This window comes from Schistocerca piceifrons, chromosome 8 (genome assembly GCF_021461385.2).
Source record: "Schistocerca piceifrons isolate TAMUIC-IGC-003096 chromosome 8, iqSchPice1.1, whole genome shotgun sequence".
NCBI lineage: Eukaryota > Metazoa > Arthropoda > Insecta > Orthoptera > Acrididae > Schistocerca > Schistocerca piceifrons.
The window spans coordinates 314,261,628-314,281,585 of NC_060145.1; the positions used below are offsets into that span (position 1 = coordinate 314,261,628).

General features: G+C 39.8%; 1 protein-coding gene across 2 annotated transcripts in view; it reads left to right on the forward strand.

The window, feature by feature from the left end:
- LOC124711613 (protein spaetzle 5) overlaps window positions 1–19,958 on the forward strand; it is a 301,170-nt gene that overhangs the window by 257,374 nt on the left and 23,838 nt on the right. For both annotated transcript variants that reach the window (XM_047241778.1, XM_047241777.1), the window contains exon 3: window positions 16,649–16,735. In XM_047241778.1, coding sequence (XP_047097734.1) covers window positions 16,649–16,735 — 87 coding nt within the window. The remainder of the gene's footprint in view (window positions 1–16,648; window positions 16,736–19,958) is intronic.

The window sequence follows — 19,958 nt, forward strand, 5'->3', positions numbered from 1 at the left end:
GAATTATTATATTCTTCTTGAAGTCTGGGGTTATTTCGCCTGTCTCATGCACCTTGCTGACCAGATGGAAGAGTTCTGTCATGGCTGCTCTCCCAAGGCTATCAGTAGTTCTAATGGAATCCTGTCTACTTCTGGGGCCTTATTTCGACTTAGGTCTTTCAGTGTTCTGTCAAATTCTTCATGCAGTATGATATCTCCCATTCCATCTTCATCTACGTCCTCTTCCATTTCCTTAATATTGCCTCAAGTACATCGCCCTTGTGTAGACCCTCTATATATTCCATCTTTCTGTTTTCTCTTCTTCCTTTAGGACTGGTTTTCCATCTGAGCTCTTGATAATCATGGTTCTCTTTTCTCCAAAGGTCTCTTTAATTTTCTTGTAGGCAGTATCTTACCCCTAGTGATATATGCCTCTACCTCCTTACATTTGTCCTCTAGCCATCGTTGCTTAGCCATTTTGCACTTTTTGTCAATCTCATTTTTGAGACGTTTGTATTCCTTTTCGTTGCCTCATATACTGCATTTTTATATTTTCTCCTTTCATCAATTAAATTCAATATCTCTTCTGTTACACAAGGATTTCTGCTAGCCCCCGTTTTTACCTACATGATCCTCTGCTGCCTTCACTATTTATCTCGCAAAGTTACACATTCATCTTCTACTGTATTTCTTACCCCTGTTCTTGTCAATCGTTCCCTATTGGTCTCTCTGACACTCTCTTCAACCTCTGGTTCTTTCAGTTTATCCAGGGCCCATCTCCTTAAATTCCTGCCATTTTGAAGTTTCTTCAGTTTTAATTTACAGTTCATAACAAATAAATTGTGGTCAAAGTCCACATCTGCCCCTGGAAATGTCCGACAACTTAAAATATGGTTGCTAAATCTCTGTCTTCGCATTATGCTGTTATCTATTGTCTGGCTCACGTTACCTGTGGAGCCATGATTGTCCAGAGGAACTCGGCAGCCACGAATGTCGTTCTTCATGGCACCAAAAAAAATATGGAAAACGCATGGGTAAAGACCAGGACTGTATTAGGATGCGTAAGGGCTTCCCAGTAAATCTTGTGGGCCGGTCTACATGTTCCCAAGGTTGTTTCGACTACGCTGCAGAAGTTTCACAGGAAAGCCCTTACACATCTCCCATACAGTCCCAATTCCTTTCAATACGATTTCCATATTTTGGGTGCCCTGGACAAAGATATTCGTGGTTGTCGATTTGCTTAGCAGGAAGAGATGTAGGTCTTAATACAATCGTGGCTCCACAGGCAATCACAGATTTTTTTTCCATGAAGGCGGGATAAATGTATCAACAGTTATGACGATTACTTTTGAAATAATAAAGTTTACTGATCTTTTTCCATCTCCCTCCTTTTCAGTTGACTGTCTCTTATATTATCTCAAACTTATCACTACCATTGGGATGTACGTGTCCCACGGAAGGTTATCGGAGAACCAATGGGACTGTACTGCATGTTATTCCTATGTAACAATGTCCCACTGGTGGAGCTAAGCGTGTTAAGAGTTTGTAGAATTCTTATAATTACAGATTACATCTGTAGGCTGTGCTTCCTTCAGATTTCATTGTTAAGGCTCTGCCCGATAGAGTTACTTCGCGCCTGTATATAGGCAACCTAACGAACTGATTTGCAAAAGTCGGCTGCTCTCGTATCTTCCCGCACAAATAATATGAATGAAAATTTGGAAATTTGAGGTAAGGTCTTATGGGACCAAACTGCTGAGTCATCGGTCCCTAAGCTTACACACTACTTAATCTAAATTAAACTAACTTACACTAATGACAAGACACACACGAAACTAAAATGAGCTCTAACATGGAAATTAAGCGTTTCCGGACACATGTCCACATAACATCTTTTCTTTATTTGTGTGTGAGGAATGTTTCCTGAAAGTTTGGCCGTACCTTTTTGTAACACCCTGTATAATATTTGAATCTGTTTTTACAGATGATTCTGGATACTAAAGAAATTGAAAATTGGTATTCCCATGGTGACTCACAGATTGCTCCTCGGGAACAGCAACAAATGGGTTAAATCGTGTACAGCAAGACGCGATCACACGGAGTATCTTCGCAAATGCTGATTGGCTCGTGGAATATTTGATTAACACAACCTAGAATATTGTACTGGATAGCGAGTGTTCCACAGATGCTGGAGTGACAACGGGTGTGAGCCAAAGAAGAGTAATAGAGAGCTCTCATGTTTTTAATATACATAGACGATTTATCAGATATGATAAGCAACACCGTAAAACTGTTCTCTGACTATACTGTTGTGCGTAGAAAAGGACCGTCATTGGACAATCGTTGTCCTATTCGACAACGAGGCTTGGACATAATTTTCACTTGACGTAATGATAGGCAGCTCTCTTTAAATACGGGTAAATCTAAGACAAAGTTTATAATAAAGAGAAAGAAACTGATGGTATCCCATAATATGGTTAGTGGTAAACATCGTTAGCATAGCACATAAGTATTTAGGGGTAATACTAAGAAGCGATATGGACAGGGACAATCACGTATAATCATTTTTAAGGAAAGTGGGTAGAAGGCATTTGTTCGAAGCGGTTTGGGAAAGTATACTGCTCCTGTAAAGGAGGCTAATGCTGAAAATCACTTTAGGGACGGCAAATAGAAGACTTAGGTATTTCGAAAGGTTTCTGGGAAGGTGCAGTGCATCTATAAACAATATGGAGTACTCGAGTACAAGACGCTATTGCGACCAATTCTACAACATCGCTCCCGTATCTGGAGTCCTGATACAGTAGACATAACAACCGACATAGAACGAATTCAAAGATGTGCTGCTAGAATCGCAACAGGTCGATGTGATACACACGAAAACGTAACATAAAAGTTCGGGATCTGGAGGGGGAACCTTGGGAAAAAGATGAAGTTCTCGCGAAATCCTGATGGTAAATTTGAAGAAGCTGTTTTCGAAGAAGGCTGGGCGACCATTGAGCTGCCATCTTATATCTCACGTAGAAATCATAAGAACAAGATTCGGGTACGTAAAGAGACATATAGATAGCAATTTTACCTCGTACGATACGCGAATGTAACAGGAAAGAAAACTGATAATTTTGGTGCGATGTACCCTCCACAATGCACTGTTCAGTGGCGCGTGGGATATTTATGTAGATTTACATGATGTCCCTCGCCTTTCCCTCCCCCCTTTCTCCACCGCGTTCCGTTCGAGGATGGTGCACGGTTAGAAAATAACTGCTGCCGCTTTGTACCTCTTGAGGTCCTTACATGAAATAAATGTTGGAGCAAGAAATACATTTCTTGATGCGTATTGTAGTTCTAAGACTAAATCTCCGCGCGATGCACTGAGCTTCCTATTGGCGTTTGTTGATCAGTTCTGCAATGCTCCAACGCTGACTGAACAAACCCCTAACCAAGTTCGAAGTTCTTCAAATTCTCTCTTCCGCTAATCTTTTTGGTAAGGATCCCAGACAATCACTCTTTCTCAGGACTCTTCCGACAAATCTTAGTGTGGTATCAGCCCTCCCCACGGCTATATTTACGCGGTCGCTCCACTTTAAATCGCTCCACTCCTAGACGCCGGACGGTTGTGTCTGATTCCAGCGACTGATTACCCATCAAAGTGCACTCAGGAGATATCCAACGTTTTCGTCCATTTACGCGCATTACGTTACCTTTATTTATGTTGAATATCAGTTGACAGACTTCGGACAAAGAGCTGATCACCTTCACCAGACAACGCACAAATTTTGGCGTTTAACGCTGTAGGATGGCTCATATACTGGTGTCCGAGAACTATAGCACTTCTATTCCATTTCCCTTAAAAGCACTGTGGATAAAACTTACTTGCCCGCATCTCGTGGTCGTGCGGTAGCGTTCTCGCTTCCCACGCCCGGGTTCCCGGGTTCGATTCCCGGCGGGGTCAGGGATTTTCTCTGCCTCGTGATGGCTGGGTGTTGTGTGCTGTCCTTAGGTTAGTTAGGTTTAAGTAGTTCTAAGTTCTAGGGGACTGATGACCATAGATGTTAAGTCCCATAGTGCTCAGAGCCATTTGAACCATTTTTGATAAAACTTACTCCTACCAGCAAGACTGGAACGGCACAATTAATTCAGTTTCAGGAAGGGAAGCTATAAGTAGCTCAGCAGTGGGAAATGTGCACAGTGTACGTATGTTGCATGCCCAATTAGGGCACGCGTTATCTAATAACCTAATTGCCGTTGAGAGGACTATAGTAAATTACTTCAGAAAGCTAGATTGAAATTTTTCGTGGAATCCTATTATATCACTCACTATATTTTTGCAACGGTGGTTGTAAATAAACAAATTCCACCCAAATACGTGTTTGGCTTTGTGGCTCACGGATAAAATGCCAGACTGTGGACATAAAGGTGTCGAGTTCGAGTCCTTGTCAGTTGTAGACTTTCTTTTACCCAATTACATACACAGTCTATGTTCTCTTAACTCCTCTTCATGAACTTCACAAGAAAACTGAGTCTGTAACACAAAAACTTTTTTAGGAAGCATTAGTAACGTGTGTCTCTTGGAGGTTGCACAGCACTTTTCTACATCTAATCGAGAGAGGTGACGCATTGGTAGCATACTGGACTCGTGTTCGCTGTTCGAATCCCCGTCCAGCCATACATATTTAGTTTATCAGTAATTTTCTTAAGTCGCTTAGGAAGAATGCGGAGAAGTTTCCTTTGCAAGGACACAACCTAATTCCTTCCCAAACACAAACTACTGTTCAACTTCTGATGACTTCGTGGACAACACACACATAAGGGTATTTCATGCAAAAAGTTGGTCAAAATTAGCGTTTGATTTTTTTTCTGTACTGTAAGACCCTAGAGAACATATTTGTAGGATAATAATGTGTTGACATACTTTATAACATGAAATAAAACCAAATTATGGTGTTTTTATTAGATTACTTATTTCTTAGCTACAACACTATGTATTATTCAGATGATTCCCCTCCCCCCCCCCCCCCCCGCACCCTCAGTCATGTTCATCTAAGCAGTCTGTTCCTATTGGGGACTCCTCTTCACAATAATTTTGAGCTCGAGGGAGCTGCCTAATTATCTTGCGCCTGAGACCAGCAAAATATAATGATTTTTTAAAGGAAGATTTACTGGTTTTATTTGACTTCGGATTCGTATCTGTTATTAATGGATCAGATGTCAGTAGTAGCCTGTTTATTATGTCCAGATTGCATTCTTCACGTGAGAATTTCCTGGCAAACGTTTGTCTGTTGAAACGAAAGTACTTGTTGTGAGGCTCGGCTGCTTCTTCTGATAAACTGCCTACGCGTAGGAAGGCATTGTCAGCGACATTTGGGCCATGCACCAGAATCTTGGGTGCAGTTTGAGACAAAGGACGCTATGGATACAAATCAGCATAGAGTCTTGATGTTTCAACAGTAAAAGAAGAAAATTTGTCTATGTCTGTCTTATGTCCACTGGGAATAGATTCTAGAACAACCATGAAACGATAGATGAGTTGCAGATCTACATCTGTTATTTCTGCTGAAATTTCAGGGTCCGCAAAAAAATCTTCTATTGGTATTTCCATCATTTCTATTTCCACAGCCTTGCTTGAGGACCTCTACAATTAATCCCAATCGGGTTTTAAACGTTACTTGTCTGGCTTTTTCTCTGTTGAACAAGTTTCTTTTCCTCTTTTGAACAGATTTGCCACTTCTTGATGTTTATTTTGTAGGAAAAATGCAAGAAAAATTCGAAAAATCTAATTCAGGCATGGAATATAGACAGGCCGAACTGAACAGCTGTATTTGCTACTTTGGTTTTTGAAAAGTCGCTGAAGCCTTGCAAATGTATCATCTCATTGTCGACGCTGTCTTTGTTGTTGCGTTGAATACCTTTGCATCTACCATAATCAGCAGCAATGTGTGTCTCGTGGCTAATCACCCCTGTTCTTGCAATTTTTGTATCTCGTAATGTTTCAAGTTGCCTATTGATATAACAAATTACTTTATCAGTAACATCAGCTGCTTCAACACGTTTTTCATGGATAAATCACCCTCTGTTCTTGCATTTTTTGTTTCTTGTAATTTTTCAATTTTCCTATTGATATAACCGATTACTTTATCAGTAACATCAGTTGCTTCATGAATAAATTTAATTCTTACTGGTCTGCAATAGCGAGGAGACAATAGTACAGAATTTTTCAAACAAAAAGGTCTCTATCCGTGCTACTAATAAGTTGGAGAGGAGCTAAAGGTGACTGAACTATGTTCACATCTGACTAATAATTGTTTTCAAATTTTTGTTTAAACTGAATTTGCTATGAATCATCATAATCCCGTTTATAGATAGGTTCCAATGCATTTATGTCATTATTTGAAACATCATTTGAAACCTCTGTCAGATATAATATTTATCGCTCACGTGTATGATTAAGCAAGGCTTTAAGTTGAACCTCAGCAGGTGTGGCAGTTACCTGATAGGATTCAGCCACAGGGCAGCACTGCTTTTTAGCCTCTTGAAAGATTCTGCAATAGGGATAGACCTTATTATCAGCTGTTCAGACTATTTCGTATTGTTCCCTTATCAGCGAGACCTCCATACAGATTGACAAGGCTTGGGTATGTGAAAGGCGTTTTTCTGCTTGTACGTCTCCACGGCTCCGATCTAATGCTTGTCTGAATTTAGGTCTTCGTATAGGAGATGAAGTAACACCTTTAAACACTTTGGAACCCTCAAAATTTCCAGATTCTCGGAGCTACCACTTGACTGGCAAACGTTTATTCTGCGGTTCCAAAATTGTTTCTCAATAGCTGTGTTTGACGCCTTTTACTACGCTCGCTTAACTCAATGACTTTGATGGCCTACCAACTTGAATTTTGCAACATGGAATTTTATGGTACTTTGCAGCCAATTATGGTTCATTTTTAAGAAGGTACTTTCGACTTTGTGTGAAACAAGACATTGTTTCTTTAATTGTGACTTTACATAAGACAGGTTGTATTTAAAACCTTTCTTTTCTTCATCAGGGAAGGTAGGATCTGATAATATATAATTTCCCATAAAGTTCAATCTTTTTACAAACTTTTCCCGGAACATCTCTTGATAAGGACATACAGGCTGTTTCTTGTAATTTTGACTTTCGAAGAATCTCGGATAAAAACAAAGTGCCTCAGAATTCCTTTCGGAGATGGCAATTTTTATAATTGGCAACTCATTAACGTAAAAAAGTAGTACAAAATCAAACTGTGGTATTCAGCGGCTCTTTTTTTTTAAATTTCTGGTAGGGGAATGATTTTTCTATCACACTGTATTAAGAAATGTGCAGGAAACACCCTAAACTATAACAAAAAGAATAATTACTAATAAAAGTAGTAAATAATACGAATGAAAATAATTACAAATAACGTTACGTACCAGAATCTTCGGAATCTATGTTGAATTTCACTACACATAAAGTGAAAATAAACTTTAACACATTCACTAATACAGAGAGATTTCAAGACAGTAGAGGAGCTTCAAATGTACTGCAAGTGCGACGTAAATACAAACTAGCTGTGCCGCGTATCACTGCGCAATAAGCAAACAACACACTGCCTCGGCAGTGTCCCATCTGTCACACTATCGCAGGAAGTTATACATTCCGGGGATTACTCCCATTTGGAAAGTGGATTTTTGGTCAGCTTTTAGGGCAAAATGCCACTATGTTCGACGGGTCGTTAACACAAATCTTACGTCCTTACTGCCCCGTTTGTCATTCCATTTACAGATAATATGTGTAAAGAATGAATATCTGTACGTGCCGAAATCTCTCAGATTTATCACTACAGACATTGTGCGGCTCTCAGTATTTACAAAATCTTTTTCAAAGAAAAGTTCTCCACTTTTTCTTCACCATTCCTAAAATGAAAGCACGCTATTCCACAGCAGTTTATCGATCACCTCTGTAGCACTATCGAACCTGCTATATGAACCATACGCAATCTGTGCACGTCTGCCTGAAATATTTTCGGTTTATTCATCAATCCGACGTCATATCCATTTGGGACAGACAAGTAGTATCTCAAGGATGAGAGTGGTGTAGCTTAGAATCCTTCATTAAGCTTTTGAAGTCTGAAGTTTCATATCCGTCGCCTTCATGCTACAATTGTCAGGAGACTTTCTTTGATTCCTGTAGATACTTGCCTTCTATAAAACAAACATTTTAGAAGCGTTTATTTAAAAATGCATTTTACAATTTTATGGCTTAACTCTTGCAACAAACATTTTGTAGGCTATCGGGAGCAAGCGTACATTCCTGCAGACAAACTTTGATTCAATAGGCTTATTGCTCCTGAAACTGTCATGCTATTGTTTTCTAGTTAACCTCTCTTTGTTTCTTTTGCTTTCCGTTTTATACGAGGCACTGTGTGTAAATTTACAGTCCAGCTGCAACGGAACGCCGTACGGCGAGGCAACCCGCACAGCAGTTGCGCTGCTGCATTTATCTACGTTGTAGGCGCTACTTCCATCTCGTAACGGCGTGCCTCGGACAAGACACACTGATTAGCCAAAACATTATGATCACCTGCTTAATAGCGTGCTGATACACCTTTGGAACGGAATACAGTGATGATCCTGCGTGGCATGAATACCACAAGTCCGTCTTAGGTTCCTTGAGATGTGAGGCACCAGGTGTCTACGTACAGCTTACGCTAATCCCGTAAATTACAGGCCGGTGGTTTGTGATCGCGGAGCTGGTGCCCTATAGCGTCCCAGATATTTTCCATCATGTTCAGAAAAAGCAGATTTGGCGGCCAGGATATCACGCTCCTCAGACCTTTTAGTATTATTTATGAGGTGGACAGTTATTCCTCTGGAAAACATCAAGCATGCAAGGATGCAGGTGGTCCGCAGTAACGTTCAAGTAGCCCACAGCTGTCACGGTGGCCTCTATCACTGCTACAGGTCTCGTGAATGTCCGGGTGAACTATCCCCCAATAGCACAATACTAACTCATTGAAGTGCGTCCATAGCGCAGTACATATTTCGAGCAGCTGTTCGCCTGAATGATGGAGTATCCAGACAATCTTCGATCAGATGCAACAATAAACGTGCTTCATCCGACCAGGCAACACGTTCCCATTAACCAAGGTGCAGTCGTAATCGACGATGACTTTAAGTCACGGAGGGGGTGATATGATACGCAGCTCCAAGTTCCGTAATGTTAGCTGAATGGTGTGCTCCGCAACTCGTGTGGCTGAACCTGCATTGTACCGCGTCGTCAGATCTGCAACAAACTGCTGCCTATACTGCTGCACAGGGTGGCCAAGACTCTGACCTCCTCGTTCTGCGACAGGATGTGTACCTGCAACATCTTGTCGCCTGCTCGTAGTTTCACCGTCTTTCATCACTTTCCACGGTTGCCCACGACAGCAATACGCGAACAGCCGACCGCCTTCGCCGTTTCTCGAGCGCCAGCCCATAACAAACTGCCCTGCGTCAACGTCGTTTATGTCAGTGGATTACCCATTTGCGATGTGCGCCGTCGCTAGAATGATTCCCCATTCATATCCCCTCCACTTATATATTTACCTCACCGAGTAATATTCCCGCAACTCCACCAGATGGTGCTCAGTCTCGCTGTGTGGGCAGTAGTCATAATGTTTTGGCTCAACAGTGCATGTCGGCTCTCTCGATCGCCGCCTAAAATGTTAACTAGTATCAATCCTAAAGATCGTTTTGAAAGTTGTTGAACATACATTTACACAAAGAGCAAATAATATGACTGAAGCGGTGAAGCGCTCGGACTGGCATCGAGCATCATATGAGTTTACACTATTTTCAGGGCTCTACTTTAAGTCAACGATCATATTGAGATGTGTAGTTCACCGACGAAATACTACATCCACAAAATACGTTTATACTCTGTAGCATCGTGTTCTAAACTCCGGTCCCAGCCTCCTGATATAAGTTTTCCATGGGCGCAAAAGCTATTTACGAAAATACGAAGGTAGAAAAATTGAAAGAGATCACGATAAAATTTTCACCATTTTGTCCTTCGGTGCCTTGATCTCTGACTGCCGATGAACGTTATATTTTAATCAAAAGTAAAGTAAAATACAACCACAATTACCATAAAACAAGGGCGCCAGTTGACAAATAAATTGCATAACGTTAACTTTCTTTTTATTGCTCTCTTCCGCCGACATTACGCAATTTACAATTGCGTTTTTGTTTATTTATGTTTAGCATGAGAAAGTAATTTCCTATTTATTTTTTCCTGGTGGTTCGTGTCTATTCTTATCTATTAACTGCAACGAAATCACCATACTTGAGTAAGCTGGTAGAAAATGTGGAACAGGAGACACAGAAGCTATTTTAAGAATCTTGAAGAATAAAATACGTAGCGACGTCAACGACAATATACAATATACAGGCTGTTCAAAGAAAGTGTCGAATACCTTGAGAGGTGGTAGTACTCATCTAAACAAGCAAAATAAGTCCAATAAACATAAGTCCCGAATCGCATACTTTCCGAGATAAGCATTTGTTTCTAATAAGGGCTGCGCCACGCCTGGCAGCGGATATTAGCACAGTCGTTGCACTGGCGCTTCGTCAAATGTGTCTGTGCTCTACCTACCTTTAGCTGGTCTTCAGTCAGTTTCGTGGTTCAAGTCGTGTTGTAGGCTACTTCAGTTTTCGCCGTGTTTGTGTGCCTTATTGCACAGTACTATGAACAATGGGTACCTACCTTCTCAGTTACGTGTTTACTGTTATTGCGCTGTTTATACGTACAAATGGTGTACTACATTTACATTTTCTCTCTTCCACCACTATTGGAAGCCTACTACTCGACAAGTGAAATAGCGGATACGATATTCTGCTATGATTTAGCAAATGGACGTAGCCTGCGAGCCTCTGCTTCTACGCTGAAAAGTATCAACAGCGCAGAGTACCCTCTCATAAGCCGTTCTGCAGAATTGTACAGCGTCTGAGGGACACAGGTATTCTTGCACCTCGTAAGACTGACAGTGGAAGGCCCCGCACAGTCCCTACGTCTCACGTGGAGGAACGTGTGCTACATTAGGTGGAAGAAATCCCTGGGACTAGTGTGCGACGGTTAGCAGCAGCAGGCGGCATGTCTCACTCCCTTATCTAGGGGAGGAGGGGCGGGGGCAGTTCATAAACAATTGCTATACCCATATCATCAACAGCGCATTCAGGTCCTAAGGCCACAGGATCATCACGGCAGACATCAGTTCCGTTAATGGCTGTTGCAGAAGTGTGTCGCAGATCCACTATTCACATGCAAGATTTTATTTACCGATGAGGCAGGGTTCACAAGAGATGGTGCTGCGAATTTCCATAACCAACGCGTACGGGCAGATGTAAATCCGCAAGCAATTCAGGATAAAGGACATCAACACCGATTCTCAATGAACGTATGGGCAGGCGTACTTAGCGATAGATTAATAGGGCCATACGCGCTACCATAAAGGGTGCTTTATCTGGACTTTCTCATTAATGTATTCCCTACGTTGCTGGAGGCTGTGCCACTGCAGCAACAAATACAAACGTGATTCATGCATGATGGCGCATCAGCATAGTTTCGTCACAATGTGCACGAACATCTGACGCAGACATTTCAGAACTTCTGTATTGGTCAGGATAACGCCACACTTTTGGTCTGCTCGTTCCCCAGACCTCAGTCCCCTAAACTTTTGGTGATGGGGACACTTGAAGGAATCTGAGTCACGCCAATCAATGATATGCGGACACTACAGGGTCACGTCTTCAATGCTTGCCAGCAGGTACAGCAACAACCGAGTATACTTCAAAGGGTGCGTCATTCCTTACGCCGAAAGGCAGTGGGATACATTGTGATGAATGGACACCACGTTGAATATCTCCTGCAAACACTTCTTTAACGCAAAAATTATGCATTCTAGACCTATGTTTATTGGATTTATCTCAGAAAGCATGGATTTCCGGACCCATGTTTACTGGTATTTTTCTTGTTTTGATGTGTACAGGCTCAAGCGATAAGGAAAAATGGCGATGCAGAGAATGCTGAATACATTGGCTTGTGTTAAGTAGTATTCGACACTTTTTTGAACACCCGGTAAATGTATATGGATGAAGTTAACGACCAAACACCGCACCGTCAGTCACTGCCTGGATGATGGTAGCAGTTGTGGTTGTGGAGATATATGTGTTTGAAGTGGTCGTAAGCATATCACGGTTGTCACCAGGACGTCTTCTATTTCTTTCGCACTAATGTATTTCCAAGTGGAAAAATTCTAGATGGTTCTATAACGTTCGCGAGGTTTAAGGAATTTTCGAATGTTAACGAATATCTTTGTATACTCTAGAATACTTTGGAATGTTCTGGTATAGAACTTGGAAACTGTACATACCGCATTGATCCGTATTCAGGCAAAACCGTCTTAACCGATGCGTTTTGCGAAGCAGTAAAAACAGAGCAACTGCTCGTCGATTAAGTGTATTCATCCATACAGAGAAATTACATTAGAACTGCTGTGTGTGCCAACAATTTTATCAAATAAAATGAGTTAGAATAAGTTGAAAAAATCAGCCAACCACTTGCAAACCAAAGGTTTATTTAGCTCTTGACCTAGGTTCTGGTATTTATAAAAAATATCTTCTGCAGCAGGAGTGGGCCCTAAAAATGTATACAAACGGTTACAAACTAATTTGACATACATAACAAAATACTAATAATTGTAAAATAATTGTGAGGTAAACGTACTCACTTATTACATCACATGGTGGTAAATTACATTAGCTGAAGCCGAGCTACTCTTGTATATAAAATTGCTATAAAAACCAGAAACAACACATGCCATGGCTTAAGACAGCAGCCAGATTACACTCAATGTACGTCAGAATAAATGCACAAATGTATTCACCCACTGATAAATGTTCTTGTCGACATAAAATTATAACAGGAGTCCAAAGAATAAAATATTTGCATAGTGTAAGTATTCACCATGCCAGAGACAAAGGCCAACTGTTCAAAGGTACAGGCTCAAGCGATAAGGAAAAATGGCGATGCAGAGAACGCTGAATACATTGACTTGTGTTAAGTAACAGCATTTTACATTAAAGTAAGAAAGAAAATTGACTGATGGTGCAGAAACTAGAGTTCTGTCTACAAAGGACTACTGTTAAAAATACGTGGGGAAAAAAGAGCAAATATGAGGTACAACAAAGTCACTAAAAAGAGAGACTTCCTCTCAACACTATGGAAGCTCAAGCGATAAGGAAAAATTTGAATGCATTGAGCGCTATATACATGTGCGTAAGCACTGAGTCTTGCCGGTGTTAAAAATCTAATTTTACATGACAGCAAAATGACCATCTTTTATATAAGGCCTATAATAAATGCAATATTTTTGATGTATACATTAAATATAAAATTATCTGTAAAACATTTATGTGGCAGAGTGATATTGCACGTAAATTTAGCGTGCAGAAGATAAGAATTCTATTACAAAAAATTCCTTATGTTAAAAAAGAAGATGGAGGAAAGAATGAAATTTATAAAGTTACATTACAACCTAGAAATGCGAATCTTCTACTTAACTGAACGGAGGCGTACGCAGAAAAAAATGTAAACTATATTACAGGCAATAATTTTTTGGGCTACCAACTGCAACAATTTGTGCTGAAAAGGTCACCAAAAATGAAACCCAATGATATGAAATGTAACTAGGTCAACAGTAGAGGAGAAGTATTTTGAGGAAAACGGCACATTCGCCGATGTTGGGAGCAGAGACCTATAAACACGTATTATGTAACCGTGAGCAGCTGTTTAAAGCCATAAAGGAAATGCTTACTCGCGAGTTGCAACTGATCGTCCAAAATGTTACCGTCTTCTTATCGAGATGTTTATAAATTTCAAGTTCTTATTATAAATTCATTTTTCAGCCTTTTATTTCCATACGTAAAATTACGGCTTCTTCTAATTCCCTCGGAGAACGGTGAAATATGTAAATGTTCAACAAAAGAAAAATTATGAACATTTCCCCCTTTCTTACTCAACAGGTGCTCCTTATATCTGGGGTCATGCGGTAGCGTTCTCGCTTCCCACGCCCGGGTTCCCGGGTTTGATTCCCGGCGGGGTCAGGGATTTTCTCTGCCTCGTGATGACTGGGTGTTGTGTGATGTCCTTAGGTCAGTTAGGTTTAAGTAGTTCTAAGTTCTAGGGGACTGATGACCATAGGTGTTAAGTCCCATAGTGCTCAGAGCCATTTTTGAACCTTATATCTGGCTTTAATAGCTCTACGAATCTGCCCTATATATTAATTAGGACAGTCTTTACAGACGTTTTTATAGACGCCTGAATTTGTGAAAGGATCTTGTCCATCTTGTAATGTATGTACGAAATTTTTCTTCAAACTGTTGTTAGTAGAGAAGCTAACTTAACAACCGTATTTTCCAGTCGGATGACGGCCAATCCTGTAGGACATATTAGTAAAACTGGCATCGAAATGAACTTGTCATTTCTCTCTTCATTACTCTTCAGTTTATTGTCAACTAGTGTCGAAAATTTTTATTTGCAATTTTGTTACGAAGTATCTGATCGACTATGTCTTGTTTATAACCATTAGTGCCCAGTAGTATTCTTAATCAAATTAATTTCTTTCTGAAAACCTTAAGGGGAAAGTGGCGTTGCTAAAGCATGATTTATTGCTGATTGAAAAAACGCAACTTTATTAGCCTCTGGGTAGAAAGAATCTGATGCAATAATATTGTCAGAGTAGGCTGTCTTACGATGAATATCGAAAGTGACTGTCATTCTGTGTGCTCAATTTCAGCTTTCTGATTTTGAATTTCTTTTGTAAATTTAATTTTCTGGAAGAAGCCGTTAAAAGTGTTAAATAATAAATCTAATTATTGGACAGTTCCATCAAACGCGAAAATTAACGCGCATAAAATCGTATTTACTCACTGATTCTGAATTGTTTTTGAAGTCTTCAAGGAAGAAATGTTAGCTAGGATGCCACCTGAGGGACTACCCATCGCAAGGGCAAAGGATTGAACATACATTTTACTGGTAAAAGTAAAATAATTGTTTTACTTTACCTTTAATAACTTCATCAGTTCTGTAATTTGCATCTGATTAGCTTTTTATGGAACAATAGGTGTCACGTACAGACTTGTAATAACAAAGGATAACAACCTAGTACGAAGAGTGCATTTGAGCGTTTTCGTTTTACTCATCAGATCTTGCCTATTTTTAACGTAAAAGCTACTGTCAAAAGTAAAAAATTCCTTGAGTTTACCATGTAAGTGCCTAGCTACTTCTGTTGAACACTTCCTATGCTATTTACGAAGCTTAAACTGGCTTCTTAAAACGGGAACCTTTGGATTCATATTAACTACCCATTTTTTCTGAAATTTTCCGAACAAGTATTCAGTATTATTAAACACTTCCGAATTTCTCTTTTCACGTTAATGGTGGATCTGTACTAATTTCGGTGATGCCATTTTCCTCAAAAAATTGTAACGTATTATATACATATTCATTTTTATAGGCAACGACAACTGTATTGCACTTATCGGCTTTAGTTATAAAAGCTTCATTATTTTTCAGTTCACGATTAATGTTATTAATCACTTTCTTTTCTCTAGTGCAAATGTTACTGCTAACTGCCACTTGTTTTCTATGATGTTATATTCATGAGCTATCCTAACTTGTGGACCTTATCTACTTTAGCACTGTCTAGACAAATTTTAAGGTTAACTACAAAGTCGTCTATTATTGTAGAATCACTAAGCCTAGGGGCCACATTGTACTTTAAACCTTTTAGTAAAATTAGTCCTTCTTCCTACGAAAACTAATTCCAGTTTCATTTAAAACTTTTTCAAAAAACTGATGCTCTGTTTTGTTACTTACTGTAACTTTTTAAAATGAGTTAGTGTAACAAAAAGATCATTGACTTCAGCACATGATAACAATGGAAGAAAAGATATTTAAATCCATTGCTACAATGATGAACCAAGGAGAAAGCTTAAACTCCCCAACAAAATACTTATGTTCGCTTAATGTACCCGGTATGCGATTGTAAAAAGGTTTCTAAACATCATAGAGCCGGAAGTATTAACCAGAAAAGAAAAAGGAAAGTCATCATTCGTTCCACTCATTTCAACTAACTAACGTTTTAGTTTAAAAGGCTCCAGTTTCTAGTACGAATATCAATAAAGCAAAATGGCAAACATTCCAATACTGCAAAATGAATTTAATAACATCGTGTTTCTCGTACAGACAACAATATATAGCGTGTTCGCTTGTTGGATAATCACAAAACGTTTTCGTCTTTGCACCCTAAGCAAAATATCTAATGTAGTTTATCATAATATACTTTGAATACGTTATCTGCTATACAAATGAGGTGATTAACTGCACATCTTTTTCGAATTCAGAAAATAAATGCAAAATAAGACCAAGCGAAGGGCGTGATTTTCAGATAGCTACGTACATAACCATAGACATCGCTTGTCTGCAGATGGCTAATAAGCATAGCATGACTAGAGAATAAAATTATATATAAATGGGGCTGGGCAATATAGTTACGTAAATCCCACAAAATTATTATAAATTTTCACGAACAGTCTTCTAATTTAAGTCGTGTATTACATTCCTTTGTTGCAGGCAGCTGATCCGTTACCTGATAGAACAATGGGCCTACGACTATAATACGTTACTCCTTGATGAATCGCGTGATGACTTCAATTACAGGTATCGTAATTATGAATATCTCCTCTCTACCCTTGCTTACAACTCATATCTCATTTTGTAATATATGTGTGCTACGTAGATGTTTATACAGGTGCGTTAGTATCTTTGTGAATGTAATTTCTCTTTGCAAATCTTATGCGTAACGCAAGTAAAATTTCCTGTACTATAACGTGTACAACAGTATTAATCTGACTCATTTAAAATTAGTCTGTTTTTCTCTTTATTCATAACAAAGGTGAATTCTTTGATAAACTGTCTGTGTATGTGTGTGTATAGCTCTACATCAAACGTAACTAAATTCTTTGATAAAACATTACTGCTTTAAATGTGTCTTGTTTGACGTTACTAATTATTTACCATGACATAACGTATCACTAAACACCCTCTCCTGTATTACTTACATACAACTTACGTGCTAACATTACTGACTGCATGGATTACTGTATATGACGACGCGGAAGACATAGCCATCACATGGGGAATTGCGCAAACTATTTTAAACTAAGGTCTCTGCTAGACAGTCTCGAGAATATAGAATGATTGCCCTAAATGAACAATGAACAAAAAAAATATGGAAGCTCAAGTGGTGGATGAACTGCGGTAGCTATGAGAAGTTTCACAAAGTTGTACTTGCTGAATTACAGGTGCACTAAAACATAAATCATTAAAATTTTGAGGAGCCTGTATGCGGGATGACTGTCAATGGTCAGGCAGCTGCTGTGAAAATTTCAGAAGAGCAAATCAAGTGATAATTTCGAGAGTAAGAATGTCAAAAGCAATCGCGGTTTGAGGAACCAAAAAAATACTTCATTCATTATTTTAAATGCAAATAGAAGAAAGGCAATTGGAAGGTGGCCGTATAAAACGAGGAGTATACAGCATGGGATATAGATAATTATTACTATTAAAGTGCCAGTTAGGTCTCTCGAAACAGAGCAAACACAACTTTGTGAAACTTCGCATATGTACGCCAATACCCCAATTCCTCCACCACTTGAGCTTCTAGTTTCTATTTCTTGTTTGTTTGTTCAGTGTTTATTTAGGGCAGACTTTGTCCAGTATGAGTAAAACAGCAATTAAAAAAAGACTGTGAGAAGACATTGATGAGAAAAAATTTTTATGTTATCAAACAGCAGGCCCACACTGTATGGCACCTGCTGTAAATTGTAAATCAACTATGACTGCAAGCGAGTATAGCAAAACCGCCAGGACATCTCCACGCAGTGTGAATATTCAGAGAGAGCGAATTTAAAATGTTCACTGAAGGTCCGACATAGCCTATGAGTAGGCGTAGGACATCATCATAGCGACACACCTAAATGGAGGTCACAGTAATGCCTGCTGTCCGGTGCCGGTCAAGATTCGTAGTTATCTATTGTAGCTGAAGTTGCCATTGCTGCACATTGACAACGGAAAAGCAAAAGCCCAAAACTGACCGTCAATAAATAACCGTCCTAATGGAGAAGCTTTTCACAAACCACAGCGTTAAAATAACCGTAACTGACGTCAGTAAAATAATCTTAAAAACACATCCAAAGGGTTGATGTTTGTTACTGACCCCAGAGCAAGAAACAAATGAGTTTCTTTGAACTTGGGACATCACTTGTGATATGGAGCGCCCAGTCCTTCTTGTCAGAACGAGACCGCAAAATTCTTTCTGAACTAATATAGCTCTCGCATAAAAAATAAATTTTTGAAAAAGTTACTAGGAGATGCGACAATTTTAGATGAATAGCCAACATTTCTTCTTTCTGTTGTTGGCGGTTAGACGTAGCCGGCCGTTGTGGCCGAGCGGTTCTAGGGGCCTCAGTGCGGAATCGCGTTGCTGCTACGGTCGCAGATTCGAATCCTGCCTCGGGCATGGATGTGTGTGATGTCCTTAGGTTAGTTAGGTTTAAGTAGTTTTAAGTTCTAGGGGACTGATGACCTCAGAAGTTAAGTCCCATAGTGCTCAGAGCCATTTGAACCATTTTTGAACCTCAGATGTTAAGTGTCATAGTGCTCAGAGCCATTTGAACCATTTGGTTAGACGTACTAATGATGAATACGGAGAATGTAGTGTAGCAGCTATTGGAGCAATATGAACTGAGGCGCTTTCTGTGAGGAAAAAGGAAGTGAGGGTAGCAAATGAAATTGCACGCATGGCAAACTAGGCCAAATTTGATATTATAGGCATAGTTTCATACTAAACTCGGCTGTCTCATGTTGAACCAACGTTATAAAATAATGCTACAAGTACTTGAACTAGTCCACATGGTTTGCTTACATTTCACGTACACACCTCTTAATCATACAGGAATAGTTTCACAAGAACGTCAATAGATTATGTTGCTTTAGAGCCCCCTGCGCTTCTCCCGGTAGTGTTTTCTTGGTGACTTTATTGAAAAACATAGCTGACAGAAATCTTTTATGAGCGGATCTTCGTGACACACACACACACACTCAGATATTCAATCTAATGACCACTGTGGACAATTTAGGCGATGTAGTTGTACAGAAAGCATATGCTCGAATAAAGCTCATTCGAAGATTCCAAACAAGTGCAAATCATCTGCAAAGAGACCGCATGCAGATCATCTTCTCTCCAGTTCAGTACTATCAAATTCGATTTAGAGATAATCCTCAAGAAAGATATACTTTTAAAATTAACAGACCTATACAGGGTGTTACAAAAAGGTACGGCCAAACTTTCAGGAAACATTCCCCACGCACAAAGAAAGAAAATGCGTTATGTGGACATGTGTCCGGAAACGCTTACTTTCCATGTTAGAGCTCATTTTATTACTTCTCTTCAAATCACATTAATCATGGAATGGAAACACACAGCAACGGAACGTACCAGCGAGACTTCAAACACTTTGTTACAGGAAATGTTCAAAATGTCCCCCGTTAGCGAGGATACATGCATCCACCCTCCGTCGCATGGAATCCCTGATGCGCTGATGCAGTCCTGGAGACTTGCGTACTGTATCACAGCCGTCCACAATACGAGCACGAAGAGTCTCAACATTTGGTACCGGGGGTGCGCAGACAAGAGCTTTCAAATGCCCCCATAAATGAAAGTCAAGACGGTTGAGGTCAGGAGGGCGTGGAAGCCATGGAATTGGTCCGCCTCTACCAATCCATCAGTCACAGAATCTGTTGTTGAGGAGCGTACGAACACTTCGACTGAAATGTGCAGGAGCTCCATCGTGCATGAACCACATGTTGTGTCGTACTTGTA